Below are 22425 nucleotides of genomic sequence, written 5' to 3'. Positions count from 1 at the left end.
GCATGGTAGGTAAACGCGCTGACCATTACACCACGAGGCGTCTTATGTTAACATCCAATATATTCGTTAGACCCCCAAGAACAGATTAATGACAAATATAGAGGTTCCACTGTATTCACTTAAATTTATATGAAACAATAAAAAAGTCTAGTCTTAATATGGAAAACTCTGGTCAGGACCAGAAATGAGAAATATAGATGTTCCACAGTATATGCATGCTATATATTTTTATTAGTTTTTAGGAGTTTATTTAAGTTTTAATTGTTTTGCTACCTTTTAATCAATTTTACTTTGCATGTACATAGATCATCAATACAGTTGCTTAGACTGTTCCAGAAACATCCATTAATAGTATTTATTTTTCAAATTCTCCAAAATTATAAAATATCGAGTTGACTTTAAATTTACTTGATTTCAATGGATATAGAGAACCTTTTTGAGAAGGGAACGTGTCTAGGCCTGTTATTCTACACACTGTAAATTCATCATAATCAAAGTGTGAAGTGATCAAATAGACAATAACAGATCATAATCTCTATAAATGTCTAGACTTCTGTATTCCCTTTTTGAAGATGTTCTCTGACTTTGTTGCCGATACTTTTTATGAAGATTTTGACATCGCAAAATATTTTTAAATATTGATTTTAGATTTGACTGCTGTAAAATTTTGTTAAACTGGTATAATTGTCTTGCTTGCCTACTTTATTATTATTTAATAGTCACATTATTCGTATACTTGCTACATATAAGATATGGCAAATATTGTGTTTCTCTTACGGCTGTAGTCTAGTAAACCTCACGAAAAATAAAGAAATCTTTGTTAAAAACAATTAGTATATCATGATACATCATCATCATCAGTGGCGCTACAGCCCGTTGTGGGCCCTGGCCTCCTCCAGAATTTGTCTCCATTCGTCCCTGCAGCCCGCGGCTCATCTCCAGTTCGTCAGGCCAATCGCTCTAATGTCACTTTCCACATTATCCAGCCATCTTAATTTTAGTCTGCCTCTGCTTCGTCTGCCTTCCGGAGTGGTATAAAGAATCTTTTTTGGGGTACGGTTATCATTCATTCTGTGCACATGGCCCTACCATTGTAATCTTCTTATTTTGATGAATTGTGCAATGTTGGGTTCACCATAAGTGCCTCTAATTCATGATTAAACCGTCTCCTCCACACTCGGTTTTGGTTGACAGCACCAAATATCTTCCTTAATATTTTTCTTTCGAATACTAATACCATCATGATACATATGCAATCATCCGTGTATGAAAGAGATGTACATATCTCCATATTTATTTCTGTGTAACTCTTTACCATAGATACGGCACTGGCTTGCAGCTGTCAAAATTTTAAAAAATGTGCTTAAAAATATAACTTATTATTTACTTCTTTTAAGACATTTACTCTCCCAAAAGAGCTGAAACAGTTTTACAACAAAATTGTTCTTTTCCCACCCTACAGTAGGGCCAATTTAATAGGTCACATTTGACACTTCATCAAAATAACCTTGTAAGGGCGGGTATAAAATAGTATTAATTTTTTCGAATTTAGAACTGCACAATTGCTTCACTTCTTTCAATTAAGATTGCATATTTATTGTTATAATGACAAAAGAAGGTAATTTTACGATTTACTTTCACTAATAAACCATTCTTAACATAATAAACTTTTTCTATTCTAAACGTCATGTAACAATGTTGCATCGGTGAATCCTTTTTCTTTTTAAACACTAGGGATGTTACCCAGAAAAATCGAATGTTGACAATTTTGTTAAATTATATACTTCTCTTATTTTGTTCCTTAAATTTACGATAGAAAATAATAATGGGACAGGGATTTGACTAATGATTTTTCAAATAAAATTACAGTACCTATAAGTACTTTTTCATAGTAACTGAATTCAATTCACATATATTATGTTTGAATTCCGAATCGATTCATTCACTTTAATCGTTGTTTTTAAGCAGGTCACCTCACTATGAAGCTAATACCGATAAATGTCAAACGTGACCTATTAAATTGGCCCTACTATAGTTGTAAATATTTATGTTTCTGTCCCCTGTTAAAATACTTATTTGATCTTATCCTCAAAATATGTTAAGAATAGTATAAAAACTGTAAATGTTGTAAACAATTCACCAGTCTTGAAGATGCCTACTTAGGCGAAAGCGCTCATTGGTCAAAATAATAAAAAGTAAAACTAAACCAAGAAGTTTCATTGATAAGTTTATTTATAATTTTATCATAATCATTAACTATGGAGTTTTATCAAGAAATATCAACAAAAAACATCAATATTAATTTAAATTATGTTTTCTTCGCGCTTGTAACGGGTCTATTTGAATATTTGTCATTGCATGCAAACCATGGATTATTTTTAAGAAAAAGAATAGTTTTTTTATGTGCTTGTTACCTAATAATAAAAATATATACCTATATTGTTTTTATTTATTTTTATCTATAATACCTGTAACAATTTTTTTACCTCCACCTCCTTACAGTATAAGTGTTGAAGCGTGTAGGAGTATTGAAACGGTGATCAATATAACACTTTAGCGCAAGTGTTAAGTTCAGTGGGTTTTTATGTATTTTCATTGAAATCAAGTGCAAGCAGTAACGTCACAAAAATATCTCGGAGTTGTGATTACTTGTGATCTTAAATGGGAATCACATATTATCCAAATTATCAAACGCAGTAATTCCCTCCTATACTTAATAAGGAAAACATTCGCTCACATCACTCAAGATTTGTTCCTCAAAATTTATAAAGCATATTTTCGTCCACTCCTGGAGTATGCCTACCAAATCTGGAGTCCCTATTTTAAAAAAGACATAGATTTGTTGGAGAAATTCCAGAGAAGAGCAACTTGAATGGTAGTTTCTTTAAGAAATAAATCATACGAGGACCGCTTAAGGGAGCTCGGGTTAAGTTAACTGGAAGATCGGAGGCAGCGTGGTGACTTGATTGAAACATTCAAAATCTTAACTGAACAATATAATGTACCCAAGTTAAAATCCATGTTCACTATGAAACCGCCATCTCAGAGGTCATTCATTGAAACTCAACACTACCTCCTCATCCAACCCCAGGAAGAACTTCCTGACAAACAGAGTTGTGGAGAAATGGAATGGCCTTCCCGAGAAAGTGATTGGTGCTAGTTCAGTTAATGTGTTCAAAAACTGCCTACATGCACTCATCAATTTATAATGTTTAATAACCATGTACACTTGATATACACGCATCAGCTTAATAGCTGCTAGTGTATTATTATTAATAATAATAAGACTATTAAACTAAGCAAAAAAAATATTTTTTATTGGTGCTATGATATTTTAAAGTTTTGTATTTTTTAAATTGCTTCACTTGTGACGTTTCAAGTTCTCTTCTCCATTAGTTCTGCTGATAGTTAAGTTGACCTACCATAAACTGGAAATGATTCGAAAGAACTCGTGACGTCATGCAAAGCGAAGATTGCAATACTGTTCGTACTTTTCATTTTATTTGTGCTTTCAATATATGTATGTATCGAGCTTCCCCGATACGCAGAGGGTTGGCCACGCATGGGGTGCCTTGATTACAGAGAAACGATGGTTTTCTTTTGTTTAACATGATTAATAAATCAAAAAATATGTTTGCCGTATGTGATAATATAATGGGGGTTTCTAAGTCTCTAGTAAATATTTGTTTGGAACTGAATTTAGAATGACGCGAAATTACATTAGCTGAATTCTGTGCTATAATGTTGCTTTCTTCAGTCCGTATTTCAGCGCTACTTTTCTGATGGAGCAGGATTGACCCCTAACAGCCATTATGGCCAACTTTGCTTTTTTCATACGTTGGCGGAAGTATCAAGCCTCCCTCAAGTAGACATTAAAAAACCAGTAAATGCTTAGGATTTTTCGAATGTTCTAGCATAACAGGCTTATGTGATGTATGAAAATAAAATATATCAAACACATCATAGTCAGGATAAGAATTAGAATGGAGGTAAGGTATAAATAAAAGACAATTATTTTAAATCTCAGAATGTTTTATTTCCATAATTATAAATATCCAATGGCTCGATAAAATACCCAGGAATACATTTTTTCCTAATCACGCAACATATCAGTCTTCAAGCAAGCTGTAAAGCCGCATATAATATCCACAAAAATATTTCAAACTACCGTAATGTCCCACTAGTTGGATGTATGTTACAATATGTCATGATTAGAAACAAAGGTACACTACTCTTCCTCACCGACCATTAGAATATTAGTTACAACACCGAGCGAGGGTAATTACACTACAACTGATTAACATTCCAAGCATCATAAAATATTGTGACATAGAAAGCAACGTAATATTTTGATATACCATCCATAATAGCGATCATATTCATTTGGCAAAACATTACATATTATGTTACAAGATTTGCTTTAGATAAAATACACACCCAGAGTGCGAATACCTCGCTCCTTCATAGATTCTATCTTACAATTAAAGTTTACACTTAAGCGCTAAGTTATAGAGTATAAAATGTGATACAAGAATAAGTAGAGAAAAGTACTAATATATAAAATCATTTACGTTAAAAATGCATGTATAAAATTTTATAAAACAAATAAAAACTGATAGTTGGATATGTAGACTGTGACACACGATATTAGATTATAAAATATGGTTTAGTACATAAATATACTTCAAGATTTGTGTTTATCAAAAATACACCTCCATAAACACTACCTTTTATTACATATGAAGTGCGGGTCATTTGTAGTGTGACTCAGTGTGTCACGTGCTCCCTACGACTAATGTCATTTTATGTAAATACTCTCAATATAATTACAATCTCGTTCAGAAGCAAGGTGATAGCTTCACAGAGTGCACTAACTCGGATAGGAAATTATATTCATATTTAAATTGCACCATTAGTGATATACGCACATTACGATTAGGTTACTTGGTTCCGAAGCCTAAATGACATGTCTCTGGTCTCCTTTAAACTCTGTGGCATTATTGTTCCCATCGCGCTTAACATTAACCGCTACAATACTGGCCGCATTAACTAAAAATTCCCATAACTATTTACTTCACTTTCGCCAAAGGTTAAAAAAATATACAATATCCATAAGACATCCAATCATTGTCAGAATTGAGCTGTTGACATTCAATGTTGAGTTATTTCATAAATATACTATACACTGTAAGATTGTTAAAAGACAACACGTAATGCTAATTAGATCATTAATCATTTGAAAACCCTTTAATTCTGGGCACGATCACAAAGAAAAATAAAATTGGATTAAAATGCTCTAGTGATGCTTAAACCACACTCGCATTCTGCTATCCCTACTGGATTTGAGGCCATCTTTACACTTACTTTATAACTTAAATAACTGTGTCAGAACACAAGTTCCACTATGGTCAGTTGTGGCGGGAGAAACATATTATTTAACTCACTCTTAAAATATACTCAGTTATAGTTCCATACGTGTACGCGTCGAAGGGGAGTAGCATTTAGAGTTTCATGAAGTATGGCATCACTCGTTTATCAAAAAATTCCAAGACGAAGAGTGTATATCTTTATCCAAAATCTGAAGTCTATAGCATCCATCTATTGTACTTTCCACCGGAGATGAATAGCCTCTTTTCTCTGTTGAAATACTAATTAAAACTTCCAGTACATCTTAAGATAGATTAACTAACAATAAAGGTTTTGTCCATTAAGTAAATTTTGATAACATGTAAATAAACAACAAAACCATATTTTTTACATTTAGTTGCCACTCAAAAAGGCTGAAAAATTATAATTTTCTCTAGCTACGAACTGAATGAAAAAACATTGTTGATTAAATTATCACTGCACAGTGTGAGAAAATAAAGTCCATTATTTTACAATACATTCGACTAATTATCTGTTTTTGGAAGCAAACACTAAAAAAATTAAAGTCAATCTCAGCCTTCTTGAATAAAAATATAATTAGTTCACAGTAACTGAAGAAGTAATCTGATTTACTGGCTTCCTTCGTCGGTGTTTCCGTTGGCTACGGCTTCTTCTTTCTCTCCGTTCTCCTGAGGCTTCTCTCCGTTCTTGTCCTTGTCGGCCACCTTGTCCGCCTTATCTTCCTTCTCCTTCTCTTCCTTGGAGTCCTTCTTCTCCTCGGAGTTCTGCTTCTTGTCCTTGCCGGCCTTGCCCTTGGCTGGAGTAGCTGGTTTGGGTTTGGGTTCCAGGGATGGATCCAGAACTATTTTCCCGATGTTCTTACGGTCGTGCATTTTTTGCATAGCTTCAGGTACCTGAAACCGCAAATACGTATTAACAATATTGACAGAAGAAAGTTGTTTTATTAAATCTTGTGATTTATCATTCCGAAGTCTACCTCTTCTACATAATAATACTACTCTCTACCACTAAAAGCTCATCGAATTATAAGAAAAACATCTTCATTTTTATCCATTACATTAACAGACCATTGTACTAAAACAGAATGTAATCAAAGAATGCTTTAAATAAAAAAATATATTATAGATAATTTAAATAGCACCATTTATATATTATAAAAACGTAATTATAATATAAAGTGTAATTTATTAAACATACTAATTTAACAATTTTATATAAAGGTAGCTAAAAATCAAATTCAAAACTTAAAAATCACATAAGTGGTAGACTAATAAAAGATTTTTATCGTTATTACAATTTTTTTTAAACACTTACATCCTCCAAAGCCCAGGTGGAATCGAGGACAGGCTTAACAACTCCCTTTTCCCAGAGCTGGAGAACCTTGGAAAAGGCAGAGCGGACGTACTCAGCTCCTCCGTGCTGGAAAAGGAGGTGGCGCAAGTTCAGACCGGCCAAGGTCTTGTTCTCGTCGAACAACTTGATAGGAGACACCTTGTCAACCTGCCACCACTGGAAATATAAAAATAAATATTTTATTTATTTTAAGTTTATTGCAACAAAGAGAAAACATTTTTAAGAAGGAATGTGGTAATCTAGACATTTACAGGGCTTATAACCTGTCATTAGCTGGTTTAAGTGATCGCTTTACACAATGTGTAGACATTAATTTGTATAGTATTTTAATCTTTATTTCTTAACTGTCATACAGTGATTCTAGATAAAGGTCAAAGTACTAACCATTCTTATTTTATTTAGTTTTATTTCATTTTATTATCCTGTTTGAGGTTTAGAATTTCTGTGGCTGGTGATTAATATTCATAACTTTGAAAAGTAGCTAATTTATGCAACAAAAAAAAGTCATTTTAGCAGAACAAAATGTGTAAGAGATTCTCTTCCGAGTTCATTCGAACTGAATGTAAGCAGAATATAATTTTTACTGCAATAATATTATTTCAGTCAATAGACTGGCTCAGATTGATCAAATATGATAAAGGCAAGAGAGCCTTCATATAAAAAAATAAGTTTAATTGTATCTATTATTATTAGCAATCTGTTTTATTGAGTTCTTTTTGAAAAATTATCTTTTATAAAGAAAAAAGCAATTGTTTTAATTTTTATGTATTGAATGTATTATCAGCGCTACAATTTTTTAAAGTTTATATTTTTTTTAATTCTCCACGCATGACGTCACTAGTTCTCTTCAGTGAGTTGTCCTCATTAGTGGGTTGGCTTCCCAGAAACCGTAAATCAATCACAACACTATCATTGGTTGATTTAAAAGAACTTGCGACATCATTTAAAGTAGTTCATTTTTAATATTTTTTTCATAAATTTTTAAGAAACTTCGCCGTACAATGAAGAAGTTCAGTGTTTTTAAAAAAAAAATTATTTATAGACTATTAAACTGAGCCAAATTTTTAAAAAATAAATATTATATACTGTATTATCAGCACTATGATTTTTTTAAAGTTTTGTATTTCTGAAATTACTCTGCATGTGACATCAGAGGTTCTCTTTCGCTTATTCTCAGTCAATTCTGCCAATTGGTCCGTTGACGGTAAGTAAACAGGATATCTTTCACAGCTCTCGATGAGATAACGGTTGATTCATATGAACTAGTGATGTCGTTCAAATTAGTTCGTTTTTATTAAAATTTTACCGCACGCGAGGAGAAATCATTTTTTGTATCCATTTTCCCGTAGGGCTGAAGTTCCCCGTTGAATGGTCTAATTTTTACCACATGTAAGAATTTTTTTAAATATCAATTTCCCATAGCTCTGAACTTCCTTATTGAAGAGCATCTTAGTTTTTTAAATATAATCTCCTCTTCTCCTGGTATAATTTATAATGAGATTCTTAAATTGTATAATTATTTAAAAAAATATATTTACCGATCTTGCTACACTAAAGAAGCTTTTAGTCTCTCCAGTAACGACGTTAGAAGATCCTGAAAATTTAATAGATCAATTAATAATACAAAAGTATTACATTCAGACAAGAAATTGCATTATTTTAGATATTTAAAAGTAAAATCAAAAGAAAAATTTACGCCCAGTTTAAGAATATAAAAAACAAAGAAGTTAAAACTCTTAATAATAAAAATGCCAGGTAATTTATATTGCATGGTGCATCCATTTCAATTGCTGACAAAATTGACATATAATATTTCTTTAATGTGATTTTTATTATTTTCATAGCTTTCCTGCACTAGCATCAGAAGCTTGATCCTGGTCGACTACTGATGGACTTGTGCATGTAATTTCAAGGTAGGCAGAAATTGAAGTATCAATGTAATAAACCCTATGTCACATTAAGTGTGAAGAGGGTATGAGATGTGACAAAGAATGCAGATTTTTTGCGAAAAATATTAAGTTCAGCTTACCGTACAAAATGTATTTCCCCATTGGCTTCAGGAGAGAGTATCCACGATTGCACTCCTCTCCACACAGGCAGTCTAGGACTACGTCCACACCACCGGGACATACTCTGGAATACAAAAAATATCATGAAGCCAATTGATTTTTTAATTGAAAGCATTAAAATAACATGTTTCAATTTGGCGGCCCTTGTGATTTAGTGACTAAGACAATCGGTTCACAAGCGAGACTTCTGAGAATAAAAATAATGTGAACCAAATGTCGCCTATGCATGCCTACATAAGAGCCTTAACCACGCTTGCCTACTTTACAAGGGATAAGGTTCTCATAAGGTATAAGGTTAAGGCATAAGGTTAAGGGATGCGCAGGAGCTGGCAGCCGACAGATCGAGGATCTTCGTGGACGCCATATGCTCCTAGGGAGATGGATTGATGAGGATGATGATGATGATGATTATTCTCAAACCTGAGTGTTCTGTACTATAATGGAATCGGTCATTTGAGAAACCCCATAATGTAAAGAAATGCATTTTATTCCATTAAAAAACAAATGTTTTATCAAAATGTAAAGGTTTATAATTAAAAAAATACACTATTAGCTACTTTTTTATTTATTTTAGATATAAATATTTCAATCAGAATTTTATAACAAACAGTTTTATTGTGGTTTCTGAAAAGTTTAGACTGACTCAAATGACTGATTCAATTGGGGCTTTTGGCGCAATGTAATATGGTCAAATTTATACAAAAATATGTTTATTTATGTAGCAAGCAACAATGAAAAATCCTATGAGAACTTTTCTTTTTGAGATTTATGCATCGATTTTGAATAGTTTTTGCCAGAGGAAAAAATTCATCAATGTTTAAAATCTATAAATGATACAAAATGTTTTTATTTATTATTTTGAAATAGAAATATTTTTTAATGAGTAAACTTTTAGTTATGCCCACACATGTTTTTCAAAAACATTTTGATTTTATTTCAAACTGTTAGAATCATGTACTTTTAAAATTTTTGTGTTTTGTGAGAGAACAGGTTATTTCGAGAATTATAGAATTATATTTTGAAATAATTTATTTATATACAAGTACATTATAAAGCATTGTCAAGGTAGATATTATAATGTTACAAATTTATTTTATAAACATAGTAAATATATGAGTAGAATAATACTAACTTGCGAACTTCGCTAGTGTAGTCGCTTCCCCTTTCTAGAAGATGGTCGATGTTGCCATTTTCCTTGAGAGCTTCATGTTTGCTCTTGGAACAAACTCCGAACACTGTCACGTCCTTCACAGACTTGCACAGCTGAGCCACGGCTTGTCCCTGTTAGAATAATAATAAGGTTACTTAGATAATTCTAAAGCTCTTCAGGTACCCTAGAGTCGAGTTATTTGAGGAATTCGGGGTTTTAGATATAAGGCAATTGAATATTAATAGAATTATAATTTATGCAAATATATTGTTCTGCTAAATCCCAAACGTAACACTCCCACACTACCAGGAGTCAACAGACTAGAGGCTGGGTCATGGGGTCTACCACCAACTCTGAATTCAGGCAAAGAATTTTTTTGGGACCCAAAATATTCAATGTATCGCCTGAGCCTAATAATACCATGACTCTGATTCGACTGGATAAATGTGTAAACAAATTGTTAGTGGATTTGGGTTAAGAGAAGTCAGAACAATTACTTAAACATTTTGATACATAGCAGTATGGATAATTAAACTTGCAAAAGAAATAAAAATGCAAATGACCGAATTTGAATCCACCCACCCCTCAGCCCAACCTTCACAAAAACAAAATACTACATGGCACAAGACTTGACTTATTACCTCCATATGTTAGGATTTAATATTTAGTAGACCCTGTTAAATTTATAAAATGTGATAATATTAATTACTAGATAAGGAAGGTTCTGCAGCTTCAAAACTAGTTGTTAAAAAAATAAAGTAGTTTTATTTTAATTGTCATTATAATTAATAACTACAAAGTTAGTGCTTTGAATATAAATTATAGAATTACAGAATTAGTTTAAGTAATCACTCTACACACTTCTGCCTATGTTTGAACATCTATATTACTTCCACATGTTGATTTCTTGCGAGGCTAAATTCTTTATTCTGTATCTCTGTTGAATGATCCCGAATACTCGGGGGGTTTTTATATTTAAAAAAAAAAATATTATAAAAAATATTTTTAAAAAACCCCGAAAAGAAATTATGATCAATATTTGATTAGAAGATAATATCTTATTTTACATCGTTTTTTTTTCATTCAGTTACATGAAGGTAAGATAACCAGTCTTACACATAAGGTACCAGTCCAGGGACTATGAAATATTTTAGCGTAAAAACACCCTTTTGAGAGACCCCCCCACCATATGGTAGGAAAACCTGAAACTAATCAGTTGGCCACGAGGCGGATTTATTTTTAGCTACGAAATAACCTCTAGGTGTAAATAAATTTAATTTATAACGAAAAATTATATTTATAGAGTAATCTAGTAATAACAGTTGGTAATTAGTAATCACATTCCTACCTACTGTTGTTTTTTGCTTTAAAAAGACGCGTGTGTAATATAATATGTAATTAATGAGGATGTCGTAATTAAAAGGATACGCCCTTTTATTTAATTATAAAATGCTAAGTGTAAGCGATTCTGTGAAAAATTACGAGGAATCGGAATTATTCAAAGGCACATTCGCCCCGCGCCTCGCCGCGCCACGCCACGCCACGCCGCGCCGCGTACACCGTGCAGCACGTGGGCGCCGGAGGGTCCGTGAGGGATATAACTTTAACCTTAAAAGGGTTGAACCCGAGAAGATGAAGGGATAGGAAATAATAGCTAAATTCTCTCCTCTTATTACGTGTTATAATGACGTGAAATGGACATCAAAATTCCCGTCCGAAGACATTATCTCTTATTTAATGTGAAGGTATTATTTAGTACCTACTTAAACTTGCGAAAGTAAATTTAAGTCGTTTTTTATCCCAAAATGTAGTAGGTACTGCTTCTAAATTATATAAGTTGTAAAACACAAGACACGTTAATTACATCAACATAATTGCGCTTATTTTACAAAAAAGTAGTGGAAGTTTGAATTTTCAACTACATTAAATAAAGTATTTTTAGGCAATTAATTCTAATGTATAAGATTACTGAACACAAAAGTTTTAATTAGTAACGATGTTTTTTGTATTTTTGTATATTATATTGTATTTTGTAAAAAATATTCTGTATTTTTTACTTTAAAAAAAAAGAAAATTCTGTCTACCTCAGAACAGGTATTCACTACACCTAGTGAGAATAGGCCAGTGGCTAATATGTTTGTTTATATTTTAATTTAGCTTATTTGTATATTTTTTACCTTCTTCACTGTTTTGCAATCGGATCATAATAATACTATGCTTTACTTATAATGAACGCCGATTTTTTCGGGACTGAACTGACAATGTTTCCGCCAGTTTTGTCTACATATTATTTTCATAGACCGTTTTAAATTCAAATTAAACTAAAATACAAATCATGCCATCATTACGTAACATTACTAATTTACGAGAGCTTAACTAAAAATTAATATAAGTTTATTTTTTATGTTCCAACTTAATCATATATCCACGTCTTTTAGGTAATCTATAAAAGTTTATGTAAAAGCACGATAAAATAAATAAGTACTCATTTTGTGGCAGGCCGTAGCCAACCTTTTAAAATACAGCGTCATAAAATTAATATAGATTATAGAAAATAGTTGCTATCAGCGTAAAAACAGACTATTTTCAGACCATAAAAAGTAAATCTTCCATCAGAAACTAAGGTTATTTTAAAATACCGTGTTGCTGAGTGAATTTCCAATAGCAATCATTTGTCGTACGATGGGGGTAAATCGTGACCCGGAATATCGTCAATAAATAAATGATTTTGATTCGAGGCTTAAGCGGCGTTCGGTTAACGACGCGGGGGGATCGCCAAGTCGAAGTAAGAGGAGCGAAAAGACAAAAAGAAAAGTGAAAAACTACCGCCTTACATCGTTCTTACCCCGAGAGCCGTCGGCATTGCGCCATGCGGAGCCCATTTATTTTTATTATCGAGAATCGCGAGGTGAGGTAGGTACCAGCTACTGGCTAGCGACAGTAGCAGCGGCAGTAACTGCTCGCGCCATCGATTTTCCTACGTGTTGCCAGCCTGTCTGGGTCTGGACTAGCGAGCGTGCGACACTAGCGCCACACGAAGCGCCTTTTGCAATGTTTGAATTCACTTTTAAATTTTTACATTTAATCGCTTACGACATTCGAAAAGACTCCTTTAAAAAAATTGCCTTTATATCTCCAATATAATATAATATCGTGGGGTAATTACTATAACTAGGTAACTTCATAATCAGCATTTTTAGTTACCCACTAAAAACACATATTTGTATCTGATTAAAATGCTGATTTTGAAGGTATCTGGTTGTAATAGTATATTTATTCATTCAAAATTACACTCGTTTAAATATAAGTGAACTTATTAAGACTTTTTAGACTATGCCCGTGTCAAGCCATAATAAATAACAATTTAAAATACATAGTAAAATGAATAAGATTCAAATAAAATGACATGTGATGCAATATAATGACAATTCAGAAAAACAAGGTAGATATAAGTTATAAATAATAAAATTCCAAAGAATACATTTTTTTATTTTAAAATTTATTTATAAACCCTTATTCATTTTACAAAAATAATATAAACATTTTTCATTCATACTCTGTTGTTCAAAATAATATTTTTTACATCTTTTGAAAAGATTGTCTGAGTCTTTTGTTTAGTTTTGTCTGGTAGTTTATTGTATAATTTAATAATAACAGTCCCTGGTTCATTAATCTTGATTGTCCTTGTCTTGTTTTAGAAAGTTGAATATGGTATTTTTCTGATATTCTCGTATTATGTCCATTAAAAATATAATCAGACATAAATATTAGAATACGAGTTATACAAATTTAGATTCATGCATAATCAAATATACAAAATAATAGAATCATTGAAATCAACAAAATAATAGTAAAATATGGTAGTATTGAAAAAAATAAAATAATGGTGTCATTTAAATCAATAGAAAAAGAATATATATATATAAACATAATTGAAATGATAACTGAGATAAGGTTTCTAGAAACTCACTCTACAATGTAGTAAGAAATAGGAGTAATAAATAATATGCCAAATAAGATTGCGCACTAAATTAAATAATACAAAAATACATAATGAAAAAAAACATAAATATATCAAGTTATATAAAAAGCCAAAAGACAAAGTATGGAAGGAAAGCAGATTTGTCAATTTTTGCTAATTGCTAATCTCGAACTTTAAAAAAAAATACAACCTCGTCCCTATCGATGTGCAGCAACCAATTGCAATTGCAATTACCCTACGATATTATGTCAATTAAGTTTCCATTATCTTTTATTGTTGAATATGTATTATCAAGGTTTTGGGTGTTTTCTTGTAACACAAATTTTCTGTTATAATTCCACATTTCGTTATTTTTATTTTAAGATCTATTATGTTCTGCAAAAAACGAAACAAACCATCACGCTGTTTCCCATGCCGGTAGGCACAGATGATAGAACGCCATATCACTCTGTCTTTGCATACAGACCTCGCTTCCTCTACATTCTTACATCTTCTCACGTACGCACACCGATCATTACGACTTTTGACATGTCCATCTTCCAAGTATTTGTTGAATTTGGCCATGCCGTGTCTTTCACTGCATAATACTCGTCTCAGCCTCGCATAATTTGTGGGTCGGGTTGTGGTCCCGTGGCTAGTGTCTCGGACTCACAGACCAAAGGTCCGTGGTTCGAATCCCACTCTACCCCAACTTGATTCCATTTTCTAATAGTGAGTTATTTACAACTCGTTGAGAATGGCCCTCAAAATTAAATATTTGGGTAAATCATAAGAACGCAAATATTTCTTTTTTTTAAAAAAAAAAAAAAATAATAATAATGCACGAATCTCGACATTTGTACACCTACCACTAGTTTTACCACACATTCGTGGGATATCGCATTTCCATATTTCCACTGATATAATCAATAGATAAACTAATTAAGGAATGACGGTCTACAAAATAGATTTTACGAAATACAATAACATTATTTACTAAGACCTTTTAATGTCCATGATGTATTTTTTTCCCTGGACACGATTAAATTTAGCCAACTTGGGCCGCGATTACCGAAACGGCATAAAATAAAATTGACATTTATGGACGAAAATGTGTATATTTGTATGAAAATTTAAGATATCTTCGTCGGTGACCTGTAAATAAACATCTTTAGTAAAAAAATATGTACGTATTCTATTTTTCATGCAGAAAACTTAATTTTACTATGTAGATAAATTAACATATTACAACAGAGATGAAGAACATTTAAGAGAAGGTAATATGGAAGTCTAGGCATCTACAGGGCTTATGACCTGTCAATGGCTGGTTTAAGTGGCCACTTTACACACTGTGTAACATTCACCATTCTGCCTGTATTTGAACATCTATATTCCTTCAATTCTTTCATCTGTTGATGTTTGTGAAGTAAAAGAGCTGAAACCTTTATTTATGCGGGTGAGATTCATCTAATTGAATTATTTCACCTACATACTAGGCAACGCCTGAAAATATTATTTTTTCAATTTCTATACTTCTTCATGGACCAGGTAATTTATCAACAATATTTTGAGTTTGTCCAAATTTTTGTAGACAAGGACTGGATTCAACTCCCTGGGGCGCTGTTTATATTAACATATTACAACAGAGATGAAGATTGTAGATAATGTTAACTTGTAATTGTAGATAAATGTTAACTTCTCATAGGAATACGGGCCCTGAAGGCTTATTCCGTCACAATTTCGTTTCGTAAGTTCGTTCGTTCATCATATATCCATCTCACTCTAACGCAATCAGAGTAAAATTAATTAGTAAAAGTAAAATTAAGTTTTCTGTATGAAAAATAGAACATGTAAACGTTTTTTTCCCTAAACATGTTCGATTCAGGTTACCTACAATTATGTTTTAAATTTTCATACAAATATAAACATTTTCATACATAAATATCGATTTTACTTTTTACCGTCTCGATACGTACCGATGAATATAGCGTTTGTAATCGCGGCCCTGTTCCTGACTAGAAACAGCAGGTACACAGTTTTTTTATAGCACCTATTCAATTTCGTTAATGGAAATATAATTCCAGCATGTTTTTCCTTCATCATTATTTCGTTCATTCTAAATAAGTAGGCTCATACTTAATGTCAAAGGTTAAATTTTATTTTCATACTTATCCGTACTAGACTTACAGTCGGAAGCTTCAAGTTCATTTCTAAATATCAAAGGTTTTCTGTATTCGGATGGCAACAAGTGGGAAGTAAAAACAAACATTACAGTCAGGCACAAGTCTAGTATCCTTCTTAACAAAATATCCCGGGGGAAACGGAAAATAACAAGCTGCTAATTGAGGTTATATTGGGTTTAAACAAAGGAAAATTTATTTTAAAAGGTTGTTAGAATTAATACAGCAAAATTGTATGCGAGACATAAACTACAGTATCTCCAAAAACCCAACTTTGAAAGAGAGACAAATTGGTGATTTTTCATGCTTCAAATATCTTGAATTTTTCAATAAGAGGCATTAAAGTAAATTTGTTTTCTAAAATATATTTGTTTATTTATTTTACAGAAACAATGACAGTCGACAATGATTTAATTACATTAAAAAGATACAGTTTAAAAACAGACCAGCGAAGTTACTAAATAAAAATCATACATATTAAATTGTGGTAAGACAAAAGGGTGTTTGTGTGTATTTATATGAGAGTAAATGTAGAGGTGTGTTTGTGCGTATTTGTGTGAGAGTTCAGGTGTGTGTAAGCGTGAGCACCATTAAATAACAAGTGGGAGCATATCGCAGCCAGAAATAATGAATCTTAATTTATTTTTTAATAAATTAAGAGGAATGTTGAATATATCGATAGATGAAAAAAAACATTATAGTTTGAGCAAGAACGATAGAGGAAAGAGTGTTGTGCATAGTTAGAGCTACAGACTGGCAGATGGAATAAATACTTATTTCTTGTCACGCGAAAGGGGACATAAGATTATATTAATACATATTACAAAAATACACATTTTAAAAATCTTTTGGAGTACCTACTGTATCTTTTCTTCTATTTATTTATATTTATTGTTGTGCACGCAGTGCTATATGTTGGTATAATACAATTTATTCTTATTTATTCATAATATATTAATTTACTGGAACTGGCAGAGGAAGGATAAAATGCAAGAGGTTAAAATGCGATCTCTTAGACGAATGTGTCGGAAATAAATGTATGACAGGGTTACGAATGATGAAATCAGGCAAGTGTAAATCTGAGTTAAGTATAATTGATAAGTTTAAGAAAAGATCTCTGAGATGGTTTGATCATGTAGAACGAATGGACGACGAAAGAATGGTAAAACAAGTATATATGGCGAAAATTAACGGTAACGTGAGACAAGGCAGACCAAGAAAGACGTGGCATGATCAGATAAACCAACATCCTTAGTCTGGTCATGTCAAAAGCAGGCAGAACCGAAGGGCATGTATGACAAGATGTATGAATATGGAAGATAGACATGCCAGGATAGACGTGTGTGGCGGTCCATTCTCTCTGCCTACCCCTACGGAGAAATGGCGTGATGGTAGTAGTAGTATTAATTTATAATTTATTGAGACACAAGTCCTAACTCAATAGAACCGAAGTTCTGTGTTGAGTTGGGACGAATAAATGTATAAAAAATTTACGGTCAATATCACCGTATTTACTACATATAATAAAAACATCATTAAAAATACATGACAAATCAAATATAAAAAAGAACATGCAATGAAAAAAACATTAAAAATATATGAAAAAATAAAATTGAAATAAAACCAACTCAAATATTTGAAAAACCATGAAGGAGTTTCTCACTGGAATCCCTCCCGCTAAGGAAGATCCAGTTCTGAAACTCTTTTTGGCAAATATTTTTTTTCCTAACACAATGATATTATTACAAAAAAAACATAAACCTAACACAGCACCCACAGTACGTACACAACACAAGATGTAATACAATTTCTGAACAGGACAACGAAATGTGACGAGAAAATGTAGGTATAACCTTAGAGTATATATGTATATACTTTAAGGGTATACCACGCTTGTGGGCCATACTGACAGAATGCATTAAGTCAACTACTACTACTACTACTAATACTACCATCACGCCATTTCCCCGTAGGGGTAGGCAGAGAGAATGGACCGCCACACACGTCTATCCTGGCATACAATCCTAGCCTCTTCCACATTCATACATCTTGTCATACATGCCCTTCGATTCTGTCTGCTTTTGACATGACCAGACTTAAGATTTTGGTTTATCTGATCATGCCACGTCTTCCTTGGTCGTCGTATGATAAAGTAGATAGAATGAAATTGTGGGGCGTGTTGGAAAAGTATGGAGTAAACAATAAACTTATACGTGCAGTATCGTCTCTCTCTGAGGAAAGTTCAGCGTGTATAAGAGTTAATGGGGGATTTACATCTTGGTTTGCGATCTCAAAAGGCGTGAAACAGGGATGTGTAATTTCACCATGGTTGTTTAATCTATACATGGACAACTGTATGAAAGAGATAGAATGTATGGGTATTGGAGCAAAAATGGATAATTTTTCAGTAAGCGGCTTGTTGTATGCTGACGATGCAGTTCTGTTAGCAAGCAGCATTAAGTCAACAGTCTTTATATATTTAAAATATTTTAAAATATAGGTTCAAGATGTTGATTTCAAATTTTATGATATGCCTAAAATAAAGATTACTCCTTTAAAGCTTTAAAATGAAAGAAAATTGTGGGAAAAATAATTTGTTGAAAGAATAAAATCGCTTTAAGTGCGATTATCCCGCAAATTGTTTTAATGACTTAATACATTCTGCAGTAAAGCCTCGATATATTGTTTAGAAATATTAATAATTAGTATTTATTTTAATGATATTAGGACATGCATGTATTATGTTTGTACTATTTTAAGACTAAATAATTTATTTATAAAAAAAAGCGTCGCTAAGGAAGTTATCTACAATATTAGCAGCAGTTTTTTTTTAAGGAATAACCCGCTAAGCCTCTATTTAGAGGCTTGTCAGCAGGTGGAGTGGAGGAGATATGGAAGGAGGTAATGAAAAATATACCACAACATCCAGACCAGTTGAGAAAAAAATCTTCCTTGGATTTTTATCTTGCAACTGGCGGGAATCGAACCCGCGACGCCAGTTTCACAGTTGGCCGTCTAACCACCTGCGCCACGGCACCTGTCTATTATTAGTGTGTTTATTTATTTTAATGTACAATACAACACTACTGTCACTTACAATGTACATAAATTATATTATTAGATATTGATGCTTTTTGTTGATATTTCTTGATAAAACTCCATAGTTAATGATTTATTTATTTATTTATTTAAATCTTAAAGTAGGGCACACATATCATACATATTGTTATGTGTGTTCTAATAATAACATTACAAATATATTTAATTTATAAATTGTTTATCACATATGTCTTGACCATTATTTTAAATTTTGATATGTTTTTTTCTTCATAAATATTTTTTTCCATTTCGTAATACTTAAAAAAAAAAAAAAAACTTTTGATAAAATTATAAATAAACTTATCAATGAAACTTCTTGGTTTAGTTTTACTTTTTATTATTTTGACCAACGAGCGCTTTCGCCTAAGTAGGCATCTTCAAGACTGGTGAATTGTTTTATGTATTTATAATTTTATCATAATCATATTATTAGGTAATTACAAAAGTGTTTATTTCTAAACGGTATGTATCTTTAGTTAAGTAAAAAGTACTACGTGCCGTGTATATCGATAAATAAATAAATTTTCAGTTGCTGTAACTGAGAGTAACCGAATATCTAATCTGTGCCCTCTTTTAGAGATTTGATATTAATTTGTAAAGACGTCACTTTAATATTTACATGTGAATTTTCTGTGCCGTCATTCAGCACTTGAACTGGGCATCATCTCTTGTAAGAGGAAACCAAAACGCCGATAGCGACCGAAACGCATCAGTCAATATTTGATGCGTTAATTAACGTTTTAATGGATTATAAAACTCGTATAGAGAATTCGCCGAATTATATTTATTGTACATTTACGAATAGGACTCGGGTGGTCCTTTGATTTATGCCCATTTCCCACAAAATGCACATCTGCGAATGCCCGCCATATGGTTTGAAATGACCGATGACTAAAAAAAGAATGCAGTCTGGAATGTTCTCATATAAATCATTAAATGCAGAAAAAAGTATGTTTACATGTTTGCTTAATTCTGCACGATCTTTCTTCCAAGTGTATTTTTAAAAATCAGCGTTTTCCATGTATTTATTTCGGATAATTAAACAAACAAACAAACCATCACGCCGTTTACCCGTAGGGGTAGGCAGATAAGAGAGAACGCCATATCACTCTGTCTTCCTCTACATTCATACATCTTCTCATGCACGCACGCCGATTATTCCTACTCTTGACATGTCCATCTTCAAGTATTTGATGGACTTGATCGCGCCATGTCTTTCTCGGTCTTCCTCGTTTTCTGCAACCATCAACATTCGCATCGTAGACCCTTTTAGCCGTTCTTTCGCTGTCCATTCGCTTTACATGTCCAAACCAACGCAGCACCCCTTTGTTGATCTGTCGATAATGCATGTCTCAGCCTTACACAGTTCACGGATCTCGACATTTTACTACACATTCGCCTAAGGAATCGCATTTTGGCAGCACTTAACCTACTTTTACAGCCAGTTTGGCTTCGATTGACATATTTTTATCAGCAATTACTGTGCTTAGTGCGCCGTTGATTTTGCTGCCCGCATTCACTCTCCTTCAATATATTTTTCTACTCTTCCATCTTTTGAAAACATGCTTCCCAGATACACAAATTCTTCCACTCGTTCAAGACATTCGTTGTTTACATTTATTATGCAGTCAGTAACCTTACTTCCCCTTTCAAATACCATCACTTTTGACTTACTTTCGTTCATCGCCAATTCGCTCTCCAGGCATACATCATACATTCTAGAGACTATTTTTTGCAAATCCTCGTTGCTGTTTGCTAACATAACTGCATCATCGGCATAAAACAAACAGCTTACTGAAAAATTATCAATTTTTGCTCCAATACCCATACATTATATTTCTTTCATACAGTTGTCCATGTATAGATTAAACAACCATCTTTCGCTTCTCAAAACACATTGGATGAACGCAACGCCTTTAAACATGCGCATGCGTATAGAGGAGGAATGTTACTTCCACGTGCCACAGGCACTTCTGAGGGTCATTTCGTTCGCGTTCTACAAGCATGTGTGGATTAGTTTTCAGCCTACCCCCGTAGTCCTTTGAAATAATTTAGTTAACTTTTCTCTATACGCAGCTGACAGTCACCCTACCCTCTACAACAGCTGCGGGCGAATGAAGGGCTGTTTGATCCCCAAGTGGAGTTTGTTGGAGATCGATCGAGAAATATTTGGGAAATGATCAATAATGTCTCGTAATAACTCACCACGCCGCCGCCAGCGGAATGCAGCAGCACGCTCTTGCCGGGGACGATGTTGGCCATGTCGAAGACCAGGATGTAGGCCACCAGGTAGTTCATGGTGATGGCCACGGCGTCCAGCGGAGACATGGCGTTGGGCAGCGCGTACACGTACTTGGCTGGAACCGCCACGAGCTCGGACCACGCGCGGTACTCGGGCAGCGCCACCACCTTGTCGCCAACCTGAGGACAAAGAATAAATATTAAGTATATTTTAAGGCTCATCAGCAATGATTACGATTCAATTTACATAGAAAAAGCCAAAAGAAACCTTAATTTTAAATAACATTTGAAAGGAAACGTAGTCTCGGTTTTCTTCATACAAACGAATTCTCTTATTTTCTCCCTAGGTTATTACACTAAATCAATGATTTTTTTACAAACAATAGAGAATAGTGATGTGAATAAAAACAAAGTAAAATTGGTTTAAAAATCTTTTTCTTAAATTCTAAGTTTAGTCTGTAAAAAAAAAAAAATATATAAAAAATGGGGAAACCAAACAATTTAAAACAGTGTCAAAAAAAGTGTTGTTTATTATTTTTTTATATATATCGTTATCAAAAAAGACTTGATTTACTTGTATTCAATTTTTTTTAAACTTTTATTTCATTGATATTTTTAAGATTTTTTTAAAAATATTTTATGTAAACATTATTATATTGTGTTACAAAAATGTTAAAAGAGAGAAATCCCTGCAAAAAAACTGCTTTTGCAGTTTGGCGGGAATTAAAAAAATTGTTTAGAATTTAAAAAAGAAAAAAAAAATTTAAAAAAAAATAATTAAAAAAGATATTTACCATTGGCGAACCATTATAGTATTGTTTGAATAAATAGTTTATTATAGGAACTATAACCATCGCGCTCAATTTAAACTGCTGTCTTCGGAAGTACGGCATAAAAATTTATATAACTATTTTTGAAAAACGCACCGACATAGAAAATTTAATTCTGTGGCCTTATTCTGTAACTGATAAGTTTCGTAAATTC

At 32.7% G+C, this 22425-nt stretch overlaps 1 protein-coding gene across 1 annotated transcript in view; it reads right to left on the bottom strand.

Moving 5' to 3' along the window:
* Window positions 1-4014: 4014 nt before the first annotated feature.
* The window catches only part of LOC148279631 (putative NADPH-dependent quinone oxidoreductase VAT1L), a 141605-nt gene continuing 123194 nt past the window's right edge, over window positions 4015-22425 (bottom strand). The window contains exons 3-8 of the mRNA XM_088229652.1: window positions 21406-21621; window positions 9943-10091; window positions 8771-8874; window positions 8280-8335; window positions 6703-6897; window positions 4015-6281 (exon numbers count right to left, since the gene is read on the bottom strand). Coding sequence (XP_088085778.1) covers window positions 5997-6281; window positions 6703-6897; window positions 8280-8335; window positions 8771-8874; window positions 9943-10091; window positions 21406-21621 — 1005 coding nt within the window. The 3' untranslated portion in view covers window positions 4015-5996. The remainder of the gene's footprint in view (window positions 6282-6702; window positions 6898-8279; window positions 8336-8770; window positions 8875-9942; window positions 10092-21405; window positions 21622-22425) is intronic.

The sequence above is a fragment of the Micrasema longulum genome, unplaced genomic scaffold, assembly GCF_059751315.1.
Source record: "Micrasema longulum isolate JH-2025_06_02 unplaced genomic scaffold, ASM5975131v1 h1tg000692l, whole genome shotgun sequence".
NCBI classification, from domain to species: Eukaryota; Metazoa; Arthropoda; class Insecta; order Trichoptera; family Brachycentridae; genus Micrasema; species Micrasema longulum.
This window is presented reverse-complemented; position numbering and strand designations above follow the sequence as displayed.